The following is a 22,751-nucleotide window of genomic DNA, read 5'->3' on the forward strand; positions in this document are numbered from 1 at the left end:
AAAGTGCTTGTATTATAGCAATAAAGTTGGAAAGTCAATAAATAGAGAAATCTAATTGTCTGAAATTAGTTCTGATAAATGTTTTGTTATAAATCTGGAAGAAGGGTCTCATGCAATAGATTTTATGCTTAGTTGCAGGTATTAATTTAATTAATGAGGAGTGGAAACAGAAAAGATACCTCTGTAATTACTTAACAGTTAAGAAATAACATACAAAAACAGTTCAGTTATGACATATACACACTCAGACCTCATGAATCTGACCTTGTATCTCAACAATGGTAACATCTCAAATGTTTCATGCTGCAATGCATGCTGTGAGTGGCACGGTACAAATATCCCAGCATGCATTGCGGTGTAAATAAATGTTGTATGATGGTCTAACAGTTTTCTTTATTTGCGTTTGATTCTGCTGTTGTTTATGTTTAGACTTTCAGTTGCCTGTTTGTGAGTTAAACTGTTAATTTTGTTAAATTTGTTTTCACCATTATTGAGGTTCATACGCTGATTATTGATGTCTCTTTGAATGCGATTTACACCATAGAGCAGTGTTATTGTCCAAGATATTCTTAAAAACTTCCAGAAATCATTGCCATATATATATATATATACATATAATGTAAAACAATAGATTTAACATTGAATAGGAGCAGTAAATTTTATTATACTAAATGAGAACAGACTTTGCCATTTAACAGCAACATGAACATCACCAGATCTTATTTAGGTTTTTGGCTGGCTTGCCTCAATAAAGGAGCTTTTTAAACAAAGTTCTTAACAATTGCAGCAGCACAGATATATAAATGTTAAAAATGACAGGGCTAAGAGCCCAACTAAAGCAAACTCTGTTCTCCATGATGGTGACGTAAAACTTTAACTTTTTCTCAAGAAGAACTTTAGTAGATGTTATACAAAAATACATGTATTAAGTAATAAGTGTAGCTGGTGATGATGTTTGTAGAGTTGTTTAATCATCCGCTGATCATTTAAATGATTTAATCATTTGTTGTTCTTCAGGTTATTTCATTATAAAGCTGTGACTAAAGTTTTGTATGTTCTGTTCTTGTTTTTTCCCTTCAGTATTTCTTCATTTGTTCATTGTTAATCCTCAATTATCATTTAATTAGTCAGTTAATTAATGAATTTACTTCAGCTTTGCTCCATGTTTCTTGAACACTCAGTAGTGTGGACACTTCAATAAAAACTGAAGTATATGCTCTGGGGTTTAAAGGGTTAAAGGTGTGAGAGGTAAAATCACAGTGTAAAAATGTATTTTAACAGTAATATACTGTTAATTTACACTACGGAAATAGACTGTAAAAAAACAGTATATTGCTGGCAACCACAGCTGCCAGTAGATTACTGTTAAATCAAGGAAAAAACAGTATTTTACTGTAAAACCTGAAGCTAATTTCTTCTGTCTGTCACCGTTGTGGAGGAGAGTAGAGCCAGTGTATGAGTTAAAGATGAACAATGAACTGCTGATGTTATTCTGCATGTTTCTCTATTTAAAGACAGCGGCTGTTTAGTTGCTGATGCAGTTAGAATCTCTCTGGTGATTCCAGATTTACATGTATGTGTGCTGTTGTGAAAAATAAGACATTAGAGTTAAACCGAACTTTTCTAATTAACTAAAATAAGTTATCGTTATAAGTATACTTCTAAGCATATATAGCACATTACTTCATAAACTCATTCAGCAGTTGACCAAGTTGAGGCAGTTGCTTTCAGTGAGCAAAATGAGTTCACTTGAGTATTGTGTATATCAATGTAGTCCATGTATTTTTACAGCAACATACTGTAAAATAACAGTATATTGCTGGCAACTGCAGCTGCCAGTATTTTACTGTTTTTTAACAGGACAATTTTTAACAGTGTGCATACTTTGCCCAAATACTCAAATCATCATAAATTCAAGACATTAAAAGCTTCACCAAGACTCTTGCCTGGTCATGAGTTGATGCAAAGACAATTTTCCTTGAAGTGGAGCATCTGGCAAAGATCTTTCCAAAGTCAAAACCCAAATTAACTGAAATAAGGGAGATTGCAAAATATTACAGTGAAATTAAGACCACTTTACCAATCACACAGAGACATTTAAAATCACACCAAACATGAATATAAAGCCACAAGATACACCATATTAAAAACTTAAACATTATGTGTGAAATGTGAGTGAGCTGCTCTGGTGGAGAAGGTAAAGTCCAGGGCAAAGAGGGGGGCTCAGGATGAACAACTGGTTTTCTAGCTGATCTTCTTCTCACATTAGAAAGTTTATTGTTTTAGTGACTGACCATTCTCATGCTCTTGTCTCGTGTGGAGTTCCATAACAGTTTCAGGGTTTATTATTATGGAGAGATATAGCCATCCTTACATTATTATGTGCATATCTAATCTTAAACTGTAGTTCTCCTGTACACTGCAATGAGAACCTCAGTCAATAATATTTATGTAAAACTGAATTTTTGTTGCATCATATGATCATATTTTAAACTTTTCATAAAATCATCAAACAATGTGTACCTAAAAAGCATTTTCTAAGAAATAAAAGAAGTTCTGTCCTATTGTCACCAAGTTATTGTTACTTTTTTCTACTGGATATGTAGGTTTATATCTAATATATATATATATATATATATATATATATATATATATATATATATATATATATATATATATATATATATATATATGTCTATTTGCTGGCTCGCTATCAGAAAACAAACACTAAGCTAGGCGATAAATTAATTAAATTCTAAAATTACAAGTGATTTGTAATTTGTTCATTTATACCCCATTTTTTGTTTAATGATGTTTTTCTATGCAGACTTTATGTGTTGGTCTAATATTTGTATAAAGAAAGATTTCATTTGCATTTACTCATTTAGCATCTTTTATCCTGTGACAACAACTAATGACAAAAGAAGAAACAGACTCAGCCTACCTAAGGTAACTAAGGTTCAGAGCTTGTGTTTTTGAATGCTAACAAACCTTAAGCCAAGTCCAACAAGTAAAGCCACACAGTATTGTTTTAAAGCTTGTTTAATTTTTTTTTTTTTTTTAAATGCACTGTTCTATTCTAAAGTCAAGTTGTTAAGTTTATTGGGCCCTGTGGCTTTTGTTTTTTTATTTGTATAATTTTTCACTTAAATTGCTATTTCATAAAGACATCTATTGTGAAGAGTTGCCATATTTGATATAAAGCTTTTATGGCACAAACGTGTTATTGAATTTAAAGCTTACTTGTTTTGATTTATTATAAAGCCTAGCTTGATGTGCTTGATGTTTTCTTTTGATTATTTTATTGTTGTGAAAAACTATTCACAAAGACAATTTGATTTATTAAATAATTCATCTCTTATGCTTTCTTTCATGTTATGTGACAAAAGAATGAATGACTCGGATAAACTAAAAGATTTATTAATTCGCTCATGCGCACATTGTGTAGTGCGAGACAAGATCAGTTCATTTTTCGAGTCCTCTATCGGGTCTGAGTTATTCATTCACCACGTGAAAGACTAAAGCCTAGCCAATTATATGCATTTAGAGCCAGAAAAATAATTGATCCGTTCACCTCTCAAGGTCTCGTTCTGAGTCGTTCATCACGTGAAAGAAAGAAGCCAATCGTATGCATTTAGAGCCGGAAAAAGAATTGATCCGTTCACCTCTTGAGTCCTCGGGTTTGAGTCATTCGTTCAAGTGATGACCGAACGACTCAAGAACCAGAAGACTCGAAAGGTGAAATAATTATCATGGCTCCTATTGGCTCAGACTGGGTACATTGGTTAAGATTATATGTGACTGTCATTGTAATGTGAACGCACCACTGACATTTGAAGACATGAAGAGGTGAGCAGGTAAACATTGAATTATTATTTTTTCATTCTTATAGTATTCTATTTATGACCTATTTGTTGTGTAATCAACCTTCTGGGCTAGTTGTAGATGTGTTTGGAAGCAGTTTGTAACATTTTAATACAATTTTGGCAAATTGAACCGAATGAACAAAATGACTCGAAAAAAGATTTGTACATCTCGATGAACGAGACTCAAAGATCCGAGTCAGTAAAATGATCCGAACTTCCCATCACTATTGAGTATGCGAAATTCTGTTGTACGCCGCTGCAAAAAGGGGCGGGATTAAACAAGATGATTAGACATGAATGGTTTCTCTCCAGTGTGGATCCTCATGTGTCGATGAAGGTTTGATGAAAAGTTAAAACTCTTCCCACACTGAGTGCATGTGAATGGCTTCTCTCCAGTGTGGATTCTCATGTGTTTATAAAGGTCTGATGAGCAGTTAAAACTTTTCCCACATCGAGTGCATTTGAATGGTTTCTCTCCAGTGTGGATTCTCATGTGTGTATAAAGGTTTGATGAGCAATTAAAACTCTTCTCACACTGAGTGCATGTGAACGGTTTCTCTCCAGTGTGAATCCTTATATGTTGATGAAGGTCTGATGAGCGGTTAAAACTTTTCCCACATTGAGTGCATTTGAATGGTTTCTCTCTAGTGTGGATCATCATGTGTCGATTAAGGTGTGATAAGTGGAAGAAACTCTTCCCACACTGAGGGCATGTGAATGGTTTCTCTCCAGTGTGGATCCTCATGTGTTGATGAAGGTTTGATGAAAAGTTAAAACTCTTCCCACACTGAGTGCATGTGAATGGTTTCTCTCCAGTGTGGATTCTCATGTGTGTATTAAGGTTTGATGAGCAGTTAAAACTCTTCTCACACTGAGTGCATGTGAATGGTTTCTCTCCAGTGTGGATTCTCATGTGTGCACTGTTAAAAATTGTCCCGTTAAAAAACAGTAAAATACTGGCAGCTGCAGTTTCCAGCAATGTACTGTTATTTTACAGTATGTTGCTGTAAAAATACATGGACTACATTGATTTACACAATACTCAAGTGAACTCATTTTGCTCACTGAAAGCAACTGCCTCAACTTGGTCAACTGCTGAATGAGTTTATGAAGTAATGTGCTATATATGCTCAGAAGCATACTTATAATGATAACTTGTTTTAGTTAATTAGAAAAGTTCGGTTTAACTCTAATGTCTTATTTTTCACAACAGCACACATACATGTAAATCTGGAATCACCAGAGAGATTCTGACTGCATCAGCAACTAAACAGCCGCTATATTTAAATAGAGAAACATGCAGAATAACATCAGCAGTTCATTGTTCATCTTTAACTCATACACTGGCTCTACTCTCCTCCACAACGGTGACAGACAGAAGAAATTAGCTTCAGGTTTTACAGTAAAATACTGTTTTTTTCCTTGATTTAACAGTAATCTACTGGCAGCTGTGGTTGCCAGCAATATACTGTTTTTTTACAGTCTATTTCCGTAGTGTAAATTAACAGTATATTACTGTTAAAATACATTTTTACACTGTGTTTTTACCTCTCACACATTTAACCCTTTAAACTCCAGAGCATATACTTCAGTTTTAATTGAAGTTTCCACACTACTGAGTGTTCAAGAAACATGTAGCAAAGCTGAAGTAAATTCATTAATTAACTGACTAATTAAATGATAATTGAGGATTAACAATGAACAAATGAAGAAATACTGAAAGGAAAAAACAAGAACAGAACATACAAAACTTTAGTCACAGCTTTATAATGAAATAACCTGAAGAACAACAAATGATTAAATCATTTAAATGATTAGCGGATGATTAAACAACTCTACAAACATCATCACCAGCTACACGTATTAAAAAGTTAAAGTTTTACGTCACCATCATGGAGAACAGAGTTTGCTTTAGTTGGGCTCTTAGCCCTGTCATTTTTATCATTTATATATCTTGGCTGCTGCAATTGTTAAGAACTTAGTTTATAAAGCTCCTTTGTTGTGGCAAGCCAGCCAAAAACCTAACTAAGATCTGGTGATGTTCATGTTGCTATTAAATGGCAGAGTCTGTTCTCATTTACTATAATAAAAATTACTGCTCCTATTCAATGTTAAATCTATTGTTTTACATTATATGTATATATATATATATATATGGCAATGATTTCTGGAAGTTTTTAAGAATATCTTGGACAATAACACTGCTCTATGGTGTAAATCGCACTCAAAGAGACATCAATAATCAGCATATGAACCTCAATAATGGTGAAAACAAATTTAACAAAATTAACAGTTTAACTCACAAACAGGCAACTGAAAGTCTAAACATAAACAACAGCAGAATCAAACACAAATAAAGAAAACTGTTAGACCATTATACAACATTTATTTATACCGCAAAGCATGCTGGGATATTTGTACAGTGCCACTCCCAGCATGCATTGCAGCATGAAACATTTGAGATGTTACCATTGTTGAGATACAAGGTCAGATTCATGAGGTCTGAGTGTGTATTCGTCATAACTGAACTGTTTTTGTATGTTATTTCTTAACTGTTAAGTAATTACGGAGGTATCTTTTCTGTTTCCACTTCTCATTAATTAAATTAATACCTGCAACTAAGCATAAAATCTATTGAATGAGGCCCTTCTTCCAGATTTATACCAAAACATTTATCAGAACTAATTTCAGACAAATAGATTTATCTATTTATTGACTTCCCAACTTTATTGCTATAGTACAAACGTTTTGTAAACTCTGTATTCAAGCAGATGGAAAGTCTTCTTAAATGAGCTCAAGGGTGAAGAGCCCAACTAAACCAGCCCCTCACTCCATTACGGTGACACAAAAAACACCTTAATTTCTGTTGGATCTCAATGAGAATAGTATGGAAGTCAAATCAGTCAGTAATAAGTGTGTGTCTGCTGTTGTTTGTGGAGTTGTTTAATGATCCTCTGCTGAGACTGAAGCTGTTTTATTTTATTTTATTTTATTTAATGTTGTAACTCAAGTCACTGTTTGTGTTTCTTGTTTATTTTCTTCAGTAATTGTAATTATTAACAGCAGGTGTTCATCAGTATCTGAATTCACTCATTAGTGTTCATTAAAACTGTCAGGTGAACTATATTAGTTAACTAGTGTATGGAATAGTGAACAAGGACACAAAGCGTGATTTCAAACACAGACTTCAAAACATAGACTCTGAACTCTGTTAGCTCACAGTTTTCAGCAGTTGGTTACTTTCTCGAAAACAAAAATGTTACCCAGAAAGCACTGTTTTTAACAGAATATTACTGTTTTAGTGAAAAAACATTATTTTACCGTAGAATCTGACCGTTTTTTAACAGCAATTTTTTACAGTGTAGGCAGCCGCACACTTGACCCGTGTGCATAGAGTAGGTGAGTTCAAAGTCCCTTTAAGATATTCTATAGTCTTTGCGTGAGCTGGGATGCGGGCAGTGGACCAAACCATTGTGAGGAAGGGAAGAGAGATCTCTCAGCTGTTTCTAAATGCATTTTTTTTTTGTGTTTTTATTTTTTAATTTGCTCCATCTTGCTTTTCTTCAAAGGACACAGATATTTAATCAGCTGTTGTTCAGTGGTGAATTAGAAAACTTAACTATTAATATTAAGCATCACCACCGTCCACCCTACATCTACGCCCCTGTATGAAGTAGTGTTCTAGGTTATAACGATGTGTAAAGAATGCTCCGGCTTCAATACAGTGCGTTACAGTACACGACTGCCCCCTACTGTTCATGTCTTTATTTGCTAGACCATCTTTCCGTGCTAATGCGCCATATGTCGTGGCCATGCGAGATCACTTTGTTTCATGCGCGCGTTAGTTCATGCCAGATCTGTATATACATTTACCTGATTTTATTTTTTTACTTTCTGTTGCCTTGTCACCTGCTAAAAAAGTGGGGGATGTAGCTTATTGTGTGTCAAGTGATGTAACGGAAGTGGGTGGAGCTAGAGGGGAACGTCGGTGGTGGGAGAACAGAACAGAAAAGCTTGTTACTGCTGAAGAACGTAATAAAAATAAGCTAGAAGCTATTACTTGTGTGTGATCATCTAACATCTACACAAGCCATCCAACTTCCCCTTCCACCACTACAATGTCCATCCATCCATCCATTTATTCATTTTATTTTGTGAATGTGTTATTTTTCAGGCTGATCTCAAAAATACAGTATTTTTTACTGACAGAATATTAGGTGCAGGTTAGGACTGTCTCTGCCATTTGCAGATAACGTTGTCTTTTTGGCTTCATAGGACATGGAACTTCAGCATGCAGTAAGTGGGACGGTTTGCTGCTGAGTGTGACATGGCAGGGAAAGAAACAGCACCTCTAAGAAACCATTGTGCTTGACTGGAAAAAGGTGGCCATCTCCAGTTTGGAGGAGAGTCCTTACCCCAAATGAAGTTTAAGTATCAGTGTTTTCCAAGAGGAATGGAATGTGAGATTTAAAGATGGATCAGTGCAGCGGCAGCAGTAATGCAGTTGATGTGGTTGTCTGTTGTGGTGAAGGATCTGAGACGAAAGGCAATGTTCTTAATTTACTGCTCATTCTAGGTTCCTACTCTAACCTATGGTCATGACTGAAAAGAACAAGATCTTGGATACAACCGGCCACATTTTGTGAAGTGTTATAACCCGCTTGTTAGAGTCGCACCATAAGAGTGCCAACAAAATAGCCTGAATGCAAATTATTTATTATAAAAGTAACTCATAGAACAAACAATCAAAGCAACCAACAAATTTCTAGGGATAATAATGACGATAAAGAACTTAGGATAAAATCACAACAACACTTTAACTACATGACAAAAGTAATGCAAAACAAAACCATAAGGTTAAAGAGCCAATGAGATGGCAGGTCTTGACATGTGGACTCCCGAGTAGCCACAGTGTCCTGGGGTAGCTAGCACAACAACTTTTATATACCCATTGATGAGTAATGCAGGCATCCAATCAGAATTTACCACATGCTCTAATCTGGAGTCATCACAGTGTATAAATATTGTAAAACTTAATACCTGTCGCTCTGCCTAAATCATAAAATATTCATCAAGTTTGTATTCGACTCAAAGTAAATGAAGTAAACTAGAAAAATCTAGAATCTAAAAGTAAAGAAACTTCACTAATAAAAGCTGCAACACAGGACAATTGAATGGGCTTTTAAAACTTGAGGCCCTGGTATACTGCAAACTAAGCGTCCTAGAGCTCCACCTTCTTTGATGTGCGGTGTCTTCCCAGTGATGTCTCTCATTCAGGGAGTCAGACAGTGAACATCATCTAAAACAACACTAGCTACATGAATACACTGGAGAGAGTACAAATTTATCTGCACTGGTACAATCACTTGCAAAGAGATTTTAAGCTGCAGAGGAGCTGTTGGCCAGATGTTTATGACAATTCTTTTCTCAGCCACCACCACGGTGTTTACGGTAAACGCGAGAAGCGCAACACATTTACAACCCCACCTACTGCAGTGTAGGAGTGTTGGAAAACAGTATACTGTCACTCAGCCTTTTCAAACATTATTCAGACATGAAACATCCAGTGCACAGAGAAAATTTTTGCTGCATTCATGTCATGTGTGTAACTTTTTTCTCTATGTGTTTCTTAAGCTGCGCCGAATGATTAAAACTCTGTAGACACTGATCAGATCTGTACGGTTTCTCTCCAGTGTGAATCCTGTTGTTTTCAGATGTGTTAACTGATTAAACCTCTTGTAAAAACACTTGTACGATCTCTCCAGAGTAAATTGTCTGGTGCAGTTTCAATTTTGGAGCTGTAATAAGCGCATATACTCTTTCACATCAGTGTGGATTTTCATGTGTTTATTAAGGTTTGCTGATCGGTTGAATCTCTTCCCACACTGAGTGCATGTGAATGGTTTCTCTCCAGTGTGGGTCTTACATAGTCAAGTGATGCAATTTCCAAGGTCAAAGTTCACCAAGCTTGAACCTTGCAAGGCAGTGAATTGCGAAACTTGACGCACAAACTTACGTTTCCAGTCTGACACATTTGCGTGCGTATGAATGAAAGTCTATGGAGAGAAAAGTCCGGTGTGACCACAGACCCCAATTTTATCCTCCTTACACTGGCTGCCTGTTAAGTTTTGTATTAAATTTAAAATATTAATTCTCACCTATCTAGCTCCTGTTTATCTTCTGTCTCGCTACAATCCAACTCGCTCTTTAAGATCTCGAAACTCCGGGCTTCTGGTAGTACCTAGAATAGCAAAGTTGAGTAAAGGAGGTCGAGCCTTCTCATTTATGGCTGCTAAACTCTGGAATAGCCTCCCTGATAACATCCGAGGCTCAGACACACTCTCTCAGTTCAAAACTAGATTAAAGACCTATCTGTTTAGTAAAGCATACACTCAATGCATCACCTAGCGGGTTTCCACACAAGTTTCTATATCTTGCTTATATACACTATGAACAGCAGCTACGCTAATTATTCTTTTTTTTACTTCATTTCCACCTGGGGATACTCATCCCGAGGTCCTCAGATTATGCGGAGTCACTGATTGGATCTAAGACCAGCGACGAGATGATCCCAAGGTTTCCATATCCGGGACCAGGCCGTATCCTGAGCTGCTGCTGCGCTGGTGGTCGTGGGGAGTGGAGAACATGAGTCTGATTCCAGCGACGCTCCAGGGACAGACGAGTCTTCGCTGAGGCCAGCTTCCAGCCTCCACTGCTGAGACTGCAGCTCTGCACAAGACTTTTGGCCAGCGAAGAAATGAAAATGGTCGCGCCCAACTGAGTCTGGTTTCTCTCAAGGTTTTTTTTCTTCACTTCTATCAGTAAAGTTTTTTTTTCCCTCTCCGCTGTCGCCACTGGCTTGCATGGTTCAGGATCGGTAGAGCTATGCATCAATGGATTTGCTCTTCAGTGTTTGGACTCTCAGTAATGATTTAAACCACACTGAACTACCCTGATCCAATTTATTATGACCATTTTTGTGAAGCTGCTTTGACACAATCTACATTGTAAAAGCGCTATACAAATAAAGCTGAATTGAATTTAATTAAGAGCAAGTGAATGGTTTCTCTCCAGTGTGGATCCTCATGTGTTTATAAAGGGATGATGATTGGCGAAAACTCTTCCCACACTGAGTGCACGTTATTGGTTTCTCTCCAGTGTGGATCCTTATGTGTTGATTAAGGTGTGATGAGCGGTTGAAACTCTTCCCACACTGAGTGCAAGTAAATGGTTTCTCTCCAGTGTGGATCCTCATGTGTTTATTAAGTGATGATGCTTGGCGGAAACTCTTCCCACACTGAGTGCACGTAAATGGTTTCTCTCCAGTGTGGATCCTCATGTGTAGATTAAAGTTTGATGATTGGCTGAAACTCTTCCCACACTGAGTGCAAGTAAATGGTTTCTCTCCAGTGTGGGTCCTCATGTGTTTAGAAAGGGATGATGATTGGCGAAAACTCTTCCCACACAGAGTGCACGTTATTGGTTTCTCTCCAGTGTGGATCCTTATGTGTTGATCAAGGTTTGATGAGCGGTTGAAACTCTTCCCACACTGAGTGCAAGTAAATGGTTTCTCTCCAGTGTGGATCCTCATGTGGTGATCAAGGTTTGATGAGCGGTTGAAACTCCTCCCACACTGAGTGCAAGTAAATGGCTTCTCTCCAGTGTGGATCCTCATGTGTTGTTTAAGGTATGATGAGCAGTTAAAACTTATTCCACACTGAGTGCATGTGAATGGTTTCTCTCCAGTGTGGATCCTCATGTGTTTATTAAGTGATGATGTTTGGCGGAAACTCTTCCCACACTGAGTGCACGTTATTGGTTTCTCTTCAGTGTGGATCCTCATGTGTTTATTAAGTGATGATGCTTGGTGGAAACTCTTCCCACACTGAGTGCATGTGAATGGTTTCTCTCCAGTGTGGATCCTCATGTGTTTATAAAGGGATGATGATTGGTGAAAACTCTTCCCACACTGAGTGCACGTTATTGGTTTCTCTCCAGTGTGGATCCTCATGTGTAGATTAAAGTTTGATGATTGGCTGAAACTCTTCCCACACTGAGTGCATGTGAATGGTTTCTCTCCAGTGTGGATCCTCATGTGTTTATAAAGGGATGATGATTGGCGGAAACTCTTCCCACACTGAGTGCACGTTATTGGTTTCTCTCCAGTGTGGATCCTTATGTGTTGATTAAGGTGTGATGAGCGGTTGAAACTCTTCCCACACTGAGTGCAAGTAAATGGTTTCTCTCCAGTGTGGGTCCTCATGTGTTTATTAAGTGATGATGCTTGGCGGAAACTCTTCCCACACTGAGTGCACGTAAATGGTTTCTCTCCAGTGTGGATCCTCATGTGTAGATTAAAGTTTGATGATTGGCTGAAACTCTTCCCACACTGAGTGCAAGTAAATGGTTTCTCTCCAGTGTGGATCCTCATGTGTTTAGAAAGGGATGATGATTGGCGAAAACTCTTCCCACACAGAGTGCACGTTATTGGTTTCTCTCCAGTGTGGATCCTTATGTGTTGATCAAGGTTTGATGAGCGGTTGAAACTCTTCCCACACTGAGTGCAAGTAAATGGTTTCTCTCCAGTGTGGATCCTCATGTGGTGATCAAGGTTTGATGAGCGGTTGAAACTCTTCCCACACTGAGTGCAAGTAAATGGTTTCTCTCCAGTGTGGATCCTCATGTGTTGTTTAAGGTATGATGAGCAGTTAAAACTTATTCCACACTGAGTGCATGTGAATGGTTTCTCTCCAGTGTGGATCCTCATGTGTTTATTAAGTGATGATGCTTGGCGGAAACTCTTCCCACACTGAGTGCACATGAATGGTTTCTCTCCAGTGTGGATTATCATGTGAATCTTAAGTTTGCTTTTGCTTGCCAAAATCTTTCCACACTGAGTGCAGGTGAAACAATTCTTGTCTCTCCTTTTCAAAATACTATCAGTCTGTAAATGAGTTTTTTCCTCAATTTTGACATAATGTTCCTCCTCTTTCCTCTCATTCTCTTCAATTAGGTCTGAAATAAATAAATAAAAGATTAGTTTTCATTAAGTCTAAAAATCTCTCATCAAAAGCTGAAAAGTAAAAAGACACTGGAAACATTGGCTACACACACTTATTTTGATGCATGTTAAATGTAAAATAAAATCGGATCATATTTTGTTCAGTCATTAACATGTACACATTTAAGCAGATTAAATTCATCTTTATTTATCTACAGCTTTTACAATGTAAATTGTGTCATAGTCGCCTAACATAGAAGTCATTGTAAATTGAAACGCTGTCAGTCTAGTTTTCAGAGTTTCTTACATAATTGATCATAAAAGTAATTTTGGTCACATTGATAAGACACAGATTTGAAAGGTGTAAATGGTGTGACGACCCTGGTATTCCAGTTTGGATGTGGCAGATCCTGTTAAGGTGCCATGGTTGCTCCCCAATTGGTTCAAAGCATATAAATGCGAGAGTGAGCTAGCTTCTGTAGGATAGTGTGGCTACTGGCCGTCCTTGCATCAAGACCATCTCTTTATTTTGGCAACCTTATGGTTTTGTTTGGCATTATTTATATGTGTAGTTAAAGTTAATTATTTTCTCAATTTTCCCCTAGACATTTGTTTGTTTCTTGATTTGTTGTTTTATTAGTTGTGTATATTAAATAAGTTGCATATATAATTTTTTTGTTGTCTGAGCTCTTTTATGTTGCAACTCGAATGAGGGGGTCCAGTTAGATACATCCAGTTAGATCATTTTGTTCTCTTGATCTCGAATACCTTATGCTTCGGTGCCAACCACACTGGCCACCAAGAGAGGTCACAGCTGTTATAATTACAGATGTTTGCATCCACCCTCAAGCCAACACAGAGCAGGTGCTTAGGGAACTGAATGGGAGCATAAGCGAGCAGGAAACCACACACCCAGAGGCAGCATTTATTGTTACAGGGGACTTTAACAATGCCAATCTCAGGAAAATCACTCCAAAATACTATCACCATATCACCACAAACATGCATGGTGACCGAATTTTGGACCACTGCTATTCTCCGTTCCGGGAAGCCAACAAATCCCTCCCCCGCCCACCGCTAAGCAAATCAGATGACTCTTTTGTTCTGCTTTTGCCTGCTTACAGACAGAAACTGAAACGGGAACCACCCACCCTCAAGACGTTTCAAAGCTGGACGGACCAATCGAGTTCCATACTTCAAGAATGTTTTGATCATGTGGACTGGGAGATGTTCCGGGCAGCTTCTGATGACGACATTAAAGTTTACTCAAGACACCGTTACATGCTTCATCAGAAAGTGTATAGAAGACATGGTCCCAACAAAAACTGTTCGTATCTACCCCAACCCAAAACCATGGATTGATGGCAAAGTTCGAACAGCCCTATCAGTGTGAACCTCCGCCTATAAATCCAGAAATGCTGAGGAACAAAAACAAGCAAACTACAACCTCAGGTAAACTATCAAAGCAGCAAAACATCAATACAGAGGTACAAGGTAGAGGGGAGGAGTATGTGGCAGGGACTTAATTACATCATAAACTTTAAAAGTAACAAACCCGCCACTGTAAACATTTCTGCATCTCTCCTGGACGAGCTCAACTTGTTCTACACCTGCTTTAAAGCCCAGGACAGCACCTACACACTGTGCGCTCCCGCGGCCGATACCAAAACCGCCAGCACACTCTGTTTCTGTAGCAGACGTAACGAGATCTTTCCGGAACATCCTGAAAGCTACGGCCCAGATGGCATCCCTGGACGTGTACTTAAAGCATGCGCACACCAGCTAGCGGGGGTTTTCACGGACATCGTTAACCTCTCGCTCTCTCGGTCTGTGGTTCCCACATGCTTTAAGACAGCTACTATTGTGCCCATAACCGACTTAATCTAAAATTACATGCTTAAATGACTGGCGTCCAGTTGCTCTGACACCCATCTTCAGCAAGTGCTTTGAGAAGATGTTTAAAAAGCACATCTGCTCTGTACTGCCTGCTCACACTGACCCTCTGCAATTTGCTTACAGGAATAATCGCTCCACTGATGTTGCAATTGCTTTCACCTTGCACACTGCTCTGTCTCACCTGGAAAACAAAAACACATATGTGAGAATGCTGTTTGTGGACTACAGCTCAGTATTCAACACTATAGTGCCTGCCAAACTAGTGGTGAAGCTCCAAGCTCTGGGTCTACACAGCTCTATGTGCATCTAGATCCTGGACTTCCTGTCAAGCAGACGCCAGGTGGTCAGAATGAACAACATGACCTGATCCACACTGATGATCCACAGAGTTGTGTTCAGTCCACTCCTGTACTCCCTGTACACACGCGACTGTACAGCCAAACACAGCTCCAACGTCATCGTTAAATTTGCTGATGACAGTGGTGGGCCTAATCACAGATAATGATGAGATGGCCTACAGAGAGGAGGTTTACACTCTGACGCAGTGGTGTGAGGAAAACCACCTCTCACTCAACATCGGCAAAACCAAGGAGCTGGGAGAAGAGAGAACACACCCCCATCACCATCAACGGGACACCAGTGGAGAGAGTCAGCGCTTTCAAGTTTCTTGGAGTACACATTGCTGAGGATTTGACAAGGACTGCTCACACAGACGCAGTGCTAAGGAAGGCACAACAACGCCTCTTCCTCAGGCGTCTCAGGAGGTTTGGAATAAGCCCTCACATCCTCCGCTCGTTCTACACCTGCACTGTGGGGAGCATCCTGCGTGGCTGTATCACCACCTGGTATGTAAATAGCACCAGCAGCAATCGCAAAGGCCTACATAGGATTGTGTGAACTGCTGGACGCGTAGTAGGAGGTGAGCTTCCCTCCCATCACGACATCACCAGGCGGTGCATGAGGAAAGCCAAGTGAATTATCAGCGACTCCAGCCACCCAAGCCATAGACTTTTCTCTCTGCTACCCTTAGGCAAATGGTTCTGCAGCATCCGGTCGCGCACCAGCCGACTAAAGGAAAGCTTCTTCCCTCAGACTATCAGGCTGATGAACACTTAATACCCCTCACTGCACACCATGTATATGTGGCATGCACTGCACTTTAACCAATACATACCTAAAACAATACAGCCTACAACTATGGGTACACATATTCATTATACATATCGCTGTCAACAATTATAATGCTGCCAAATTATTTTGTACTATCTGTATTTTGCACTGTCGTTATATTTGCACTGTCTGTATTTTGTAATGTCTGGAGCCAGCACCTAAGCTTTTCACTCATCATAGCACACGTGCTGCTGATGATGTGACAATAAAAGTGATTTGATATTCATGGCCATTTTTTCTTCATTGGCCTTTATTATAGCAACATTTATATATATATATATATATATATATATATATATATATATATATATATATATATTATAGCCATGACAGCATATAATCATGCAAGATACTTCTAAAAGATACACTAAACCTCGAGAAGAATCCTCTTCGGGACCAGGCACACCACACTCTATGAAGCAAACCAGTGGATGACAAGGAACCGCCATGCGCCTTCGTGATTAAATGCCACTACTTTTCCGAAAAAGAGGATATTTTGAAGAAAGCCACTGAAATAAAGACAACAGTACACTGGGCTGTGAATGACAATACAAATGTTAATGTCGCTCTCTGGTTAACTTTTAAATAACCACTATAGCACATGTTGGTTGTTGTTATTTCTAGTTCTCAAGTATATTTTGTCAGTAATGGGGTCGTTTTGTCATAAAACATCAAGAGCTGTTCAAATGGTTTTGTTTTATACGTGAGGTCCCACATGGTCAGCTAGCTAAGAGTGCGAGTAGGTGGAAGTGTGTGTAAGGTTACACCAAGGTTTCAATCTTGTGTTGTTTCGTGTTTATAAAAGTGTATGTGCGATCACACCTTTTTTTTCCTTTCCTCTCTCTCCCCCACACATCCCCCTACATACAAAACCCACAGATACCTTTCGGGTGCTTCGGATGCTTCTGATAAATGTTTTCAACAGCCCATAAAATGGGTGAAGTAAAGACAAACTTTACCAGTTAGAATGTGCGGAGGCTAAATCACCCAATAAAACGAAACAATTAAAATCAGTTCAAATCTGATATTGTATATTTACAGGAGACACATCTGTTGAAAAATGACTATTCTAAACTTAATAGAGGAGGCTATACACAAATATATTATTCAAACTTCAATCGCAAAAGTAGGGTCGTTGCTGTACTCATACATAAGAATGTACAGTTTGTCATTGAGTCAAATGTGCTGGATAAAAATGGCAGATACATAATAATCCAAACTTTTAACATGTCTGTGGTTCTGGCCTATGTGTATGCTCCTAATTGGGACAATGTACACATTTTCAGTGATTTATTTTCAATTTTGCTTAGTCTTGACACACACAATTTAATTTTAGGAGGCGAACCTCCTGAATTTTATTCACCTGTGCATCAAACCTATTCCAGGATTGACCATTTTCTCCTGGACAAGCAGTTATGTCCCTTACGCCCCATTCACAAGGGGCATCAGCATCAACGCTTCCTGTTCACTTTGAATGGGTGACGTCAGGCGTTGCCGAACTGCATTGTGGATTCGTCGACGCTGCTTCAGAGGCATTGTTCGCTGCAAAAGTTGGGACTTGATCAACTTTTCAAGCGGTGATGGAAGCATCAGCCAACAGATCGCTGTATGCAAATACACCAGCTCAGACTGTGGCCTATTGCTGACTAAATTCATTGGCTAACGCTGCTATGACGATCACGTCAGCCCCAACTTCAGACACGCCCTCTGTCAAGCGTTGACGCTGAAGCCCCATGTGAATGGGGCATTAATGTCAGCAGTAGAGTATGGTAGTATTGTTATTTGGGACCATTGTCCAGTCTCTCTAAAGCTATGTTTTCAGGCAATGGAATCCTCCAACATACATGGCGGTTTAACTCAAGACTCTTGGCAGACGACGATTTTGTAAAAGTTATTGATGCTTAAATTTATTTCTTCCTTGAGATAAACGAATCCCCAGAGATAAGTTTGAGCATCCTATGGTATACTCTGAAAGCATTTATAAAAGGACAGATTATTTAATATCAAGCTAGCGCAAATAAAAGAATGTCAAAACGGCTTACAGACATTATGAATTAAATAATACAATTGATCAGCTACACTCAACATCACCTTCCGAAGAGCTCCATTAGAAAAGACTCCTTCTGCAAGCGGAATATGACTCCCTGACAAGTGAAAATGCAAAGGATCTCCACATAAGATCACGCTAGATTCATTATGAACATGGTGAACGAGCTGCCAGGTTATTGTGTTACCAACTGTAACAATCCTCAGCAGCTGGTTTTATAGCAGCAGTTAGTAAGGAAGACGGCAGTATTATTACTGATTAACAGGGAATTAATGATCAATTTAAACACTTTTATAAAACCCTTTGCAGCTCTGAGGTAAACGAAATTGGACGTATTGAGAGCTTTTTCAATTATTTAGAATTGCCATACCTTTGTGATTCAGATCAGTTGGCATTAGAATAAAAAATAACACCTTCTGAAATTGAAAATGCAATTAAAAAATTGAAAACCGGAAAAGCACCAGGCCCTGATGGCTTCCAGCCGAGTTTTATAAGAAGTTTACTGCCAAGCTAACACCACTGTTGTGCAAGGTATTTGATGAAGCTCTTGTATTGGAGACAATTTTTTCAGGTACTTTCAAGTCCATAGTTTCGTTAAAAAACACTTCTCTCCTTCACTGAACCAACCAAAAACATGTTGGATAGATGAATTGGTAAATATGGACTCATATCAAAGGGGTATGATGTCCATGTTATATGAAGTGGTCTAAAGAACTGCCTTCCCTTGCCTAAATTGTATAAAACAAAAATGGGAAGACAGACTGGGACTAGAAATATCAGATACAGCCTGGCAATATGCCATAGAACTGGTACACTCATCCCCTGTATGTATTAGACATGGTCTTCTTCAGTTTAAGCTGCTTCTTAGGCTTCACCTATCTAGGAGCAAGCTGGCAAAAATGTATCCAGGGTCAGATTCATCTTGCCCCAGATGTGGTTTGGAGCCAGCAGATCTGATGTTCTGGCGATGCCCTAGATTACATAAATTTTGGGCCAATATTTTTAGATCATTTTCATCTATATGTAATGGAGATCATTGCCTTTTCTTCTTTATTGGCCAGACGTCTGATTCTCCTAAGATGGAAAAAACAAACTCACCATCCCACAAACATTGGATATTAGAATTGTTATCGAAACTCGATAAACTAAACTCGAGCACCTTAAGTACATCATCCGAGACTCTACAAAAAAGTTTTAGAGGTTTGGCAGCCTTTCCTCTCCTACATTGAACGCTCAGAGGTTATTATATCCTTGGTGAGAGTTTGTCCCTAGTTTCCTAATTTATTTTATCTATTTTTATTAATTAATTTATTTTAATTTTTATCTTTCACCCTTTTTCTTTATGGGGTGTATGTCTGTAGCTATGTACCATGTTAATTTGTTGTTCAATATGTGTGTTGTGGAAAATTTGAAGACTTTGGAAAAATCAATTAAAATAGTTGAATAATAAGAATGTAAGCAGTACTAAAACAGTTTTTAGAAGAGTAATAATCCCATTAATCTAGTTACGGTACATGTCTCTGTCGAAGGTCTGTTAATTTAAGCTAGTTATTAATTAAAGAAGAACAAGCCTTTCTCGTACGTGACTTTGTTCTTTGTGTGACTGAAATGTAGGTAATGGGTAAGCAGGATGAGAAAAAATTATATATTCTTCTATTATATATTCCTTCTATGCTAATCAAGGACTTCTGAGACATTGCAAGCATGCGATAGGTCCTCCTGGCTTGGCAGAGTTGATCACAGCTCCAGTACACATCTCTGCCATTTGCTTTCAGTAACCATGTGCTTTTCACCATACACAATTCTTCTGCTTGTGATCCTCCTTCAAATAGCTTTATCATGTTTGGTGTCATTTGACAGTTTATGACTTAAGCATTGTAGTGCTAAAATCAACAGATACATTGATTGCTTGTATTTCAATATACAATATATTTACTATTGTTGAGTCATGGCCTGAGGAGAGTATGTTAATGTTTTTCTCACCCACTTTATCTCCTCAACTGTGCTCTCTCATGTTCAGCTGGTTTTGTGGGTTGAGTTTCACTCATCTTTAACAATGCTTTTCTCAGGGTATAATACGTAAAGGTAAGTGTTGATCTGGGAGAATGGCTTTTACTCTGCATCTCCTGCACACGGCTGCGTAGCCTCATATGCTAACAAAGACAGTTTCACTGTCTTTGTTGCTCAGCAGTGCATGTTACAGCTAATTTCTTTATACAGTATGTTAGTTTGTTTTATTCTACTGTCTGTATATTCAAACATGTAAATTAATAAACAACTTTACCTGCTTTAAGCTTTGAGATTCTTTCTCTTTATCAATGATAATAACAACTTTGATGGAGTCAGATAAATAATGGATTTAAACACACCATCCTTCAACTGCTTTCTGTTTCCGACTATTGGTTCAGAATAACAGCGTAAACTCTAAACCTTACAGCTATGTTTCCATCCAAAAATCCCAATTAAATTTATTTGCAAAACTGGAATATCGCATAAAAAATATGCAAATAAATCAGTGTTGTCGGGCGACGAGGAGGCACAGTAGGTGGTGCTGTCGCCTCACAGCAAGAAGGTTGCTGGTTCGAGCCTCAGCTGGGTCAGTTGGCATTTCTGTGTGGAGTTTGCATGTTCTCCCTGAGCTGGCATGGGTTTTCTCTGGGTGCTCCGGTTTCCCCCACAAGATCAAAGACAAGCAGCATTACACTGTTTTAAGGATCTAAAAGCGGCGCCTGCTGGTATGTGAAGAATATGGTCAATACTGATGAACTTAACAACATCATATAGTTTAGAAAACTGTACAATGTTTTAAACTAATTAATTATTTTAGTGTCTATTTCATTCAGCATATTTAAAATTAGAGTCATCCACGTTTTCTGACATACTTTAAATCAGGGTTTCTGCAGGTGACACCAAGTTTAATTTAAGACTTTTAAAGACATTTTTAAGACCATTATAAGGTTTTTTATTTGTCCTTTCAAAAAATATTTTTTATATAAAATATTTAATAATACAATAATAAATCAAAACTAATAATAACATTAAAATATTTTAGATATTTCTTAGCAAAATATCTTAAATATTGTGTAAAAACAAGAGAGCTCGACTTGGATCCACACACTTTTTTCTAAAATAAACTTTCTTTAAAATAAAATAAAAACTAATTAACAAATGTATTGAAAGTTTTAAAAACTATAATAAACTAAATCCATTCACAGCAATCTGTCCAGGTGGCTATCCTCAGCAGTCTTTACCATTATGATAGAGTTAAAATGACCTTTTGAAATAAAGGTTGAAAGTTTTATGGAGATGGATTGTTGGTGATTGTGTGGGTTTTGACCAAATTGGGTAACAAAACATGAACACAGGAAAATGAAGACTTGTTTAAAAAAGATTTAAGACCGACAACACAACATTTCAGCAAATTTAAGACTTTTTAGGGCCAAATTTAAGATTTTGGAATTTAAGACATTTTAAGACTCCGCGGAAACTCTGTTTAAATACAATACCCTGATAATTAGTTATTATAATAAAGATTTAATTCTCACTCTGATACTATCTGTGAGAACTAGTAACAACTACTAGAAACAAGTTTAAACCCATAAAGAAGTTGATGAAAAAAAGGGAATTGTGATCAACGTGACATATGCAAATGGAAAGTACCAAGCCAACACTATCACTGTAATAGCAGATATCTTTTATGAGAATACTGTAGGTCAAATATCGTCAGCTCAGTTTAACTTTTTATTAATTTATTGTTTTTATTTATTTTTTATAGCGACAGTGCTCAAGGGCGCTTTACACAGTAGGAGAACAAGAAAAGCAATAACCTTAAGAAGGTAGAGAAAATGGGAGACAAATAATACATAATGACAAAAGACACGAGAACAAATAACAAAAGAAACTCATTCCGGTCTTTCAATGAGTGCTTATGTGCATTTAGCAGAACTAGGCAGCACACTCAGGGCTGCAACATGGATTTAATTTAGTATTATTATTAAAATATATCTGAATGAAAACTAACTTGTTTGTTCCTGCGGATCTTCCTGTTTGACTGTGAATGTTTCTTCAATCTTCACATCTTCACTCTCCTCTTTAATAAACGCCATCTTTATAACAGTGTGGAGATCAGTCGCTTCAGCAGGAGTTTTTCTCTGTGTTTGGACACTTTATTCTGTTTAAAATGAACAAAACAATGAACAGAAACAAAATAATTTCTCTTTAACACTTGCTTCAACAGTTTCTTTATATGAGAGTGATTGACAAAAATAAATCAGGTAAGTCTGAGCAAGAAACAATAGCCACAAACAAATGACCTGATAAAAACTAGTCCTCCATTTCTTTTATATATATATATATATATATATATATATATATATATATATATATATATATATATATATATATATATATATATAATATTGTATACCTATATTGGAATGACATTATGCTAGTAAATAAATAAAACCTTCATTAAAACACATTTCTGTTGTTCAAACAATAGCCCTCGATTACTGTTATTAAAATAGTACTTTGTTGTTTAAAGGATTAAAATAATAGTCAACCGCAGGTATATAATATCGAAAGGAAAACCTGAAACTTTAATCAATCGGTTTATATTTGTGTAAAGTTGTGAAACAAACCTTCCTCCAGTTGAACCGCAGCGCGGAAGCGGCGCAGCCTTATGACGTCACACAACACGCCAAAATAAAAGTCTTTTTTGTTCAGCTTTTTTGCCACTTACTGTTGCAGTCAGGACATGATAAATTTCACA

At 37.6% G+C, this 22,751-nt stretch overlaps 2 protein-coding genes across 3 annotated transcripts in view; one reads left to right on the forward strand and one right to left on the reverse strand.

Annotated features, from left to right (window-relative positions):
- Positions 1 to 22,751, forward strand: part of LOC137491231 (uncharacterized) — a 498,327-nt gene that overhangs the window by 316,676 nt on the left and 158,900 nt on the right. The gene's annotated exons all lie outside the window — the stretch shown is intronic.
- Positions 4,026 to 22,663, reverse strand: LOC141381652 (uncharacterized). 2 transcript variants are annotated; one of them, XM_073947523.1, is made up of 4 exons: positions 22,621 to 22,650; positions 22,002 to 22,151; positions 10,954 to 12,881; positions 4,026 to 4,779 (listed from the first exon to the last, which is right to left on the reverse strand). In XM_073947523.1, the coding sequence occupies exons 2-4, from the start codon at positions 22,084 to 22,086 to the stop codon at positions 4,141 to 4,143; spliced, it is 2,652 nt and encodes an 883-aa protein (XP_073803624.1). In that variant the 5' UTR covers positions 22,087 to 22,151; positions 22,621 to 22,650; the 3' UTR covers positions 4,026 to 4,140. The 2 variants fall into 2 exon arrangements, with proteins under 2 accessions (XP_073803624.1, XP_073803623.1); XM_073947522.1 differs by lacking the exon at positions 4,026 to 4,779 and adding an exon at positions 14,885 to 14,944 and having other exon boundaries at positions 8,564 to 12,881; positions 22,621 to 22,663.

This window comes from Danio rerio, chromosome 4, assembly GCF_049306965.1.
Source record: "Danio rerio strain Tuebingen ecotype United States chromosome 4, GRCz12tu, whole genome shotgun sequence".
In the NCBI taxonomy this organism is placed as follows: Eukaryota; Metazoa; Chordata; class Actinopteri; order Cypriniformes; family Danionidae; genus Danio; species Danio rerio.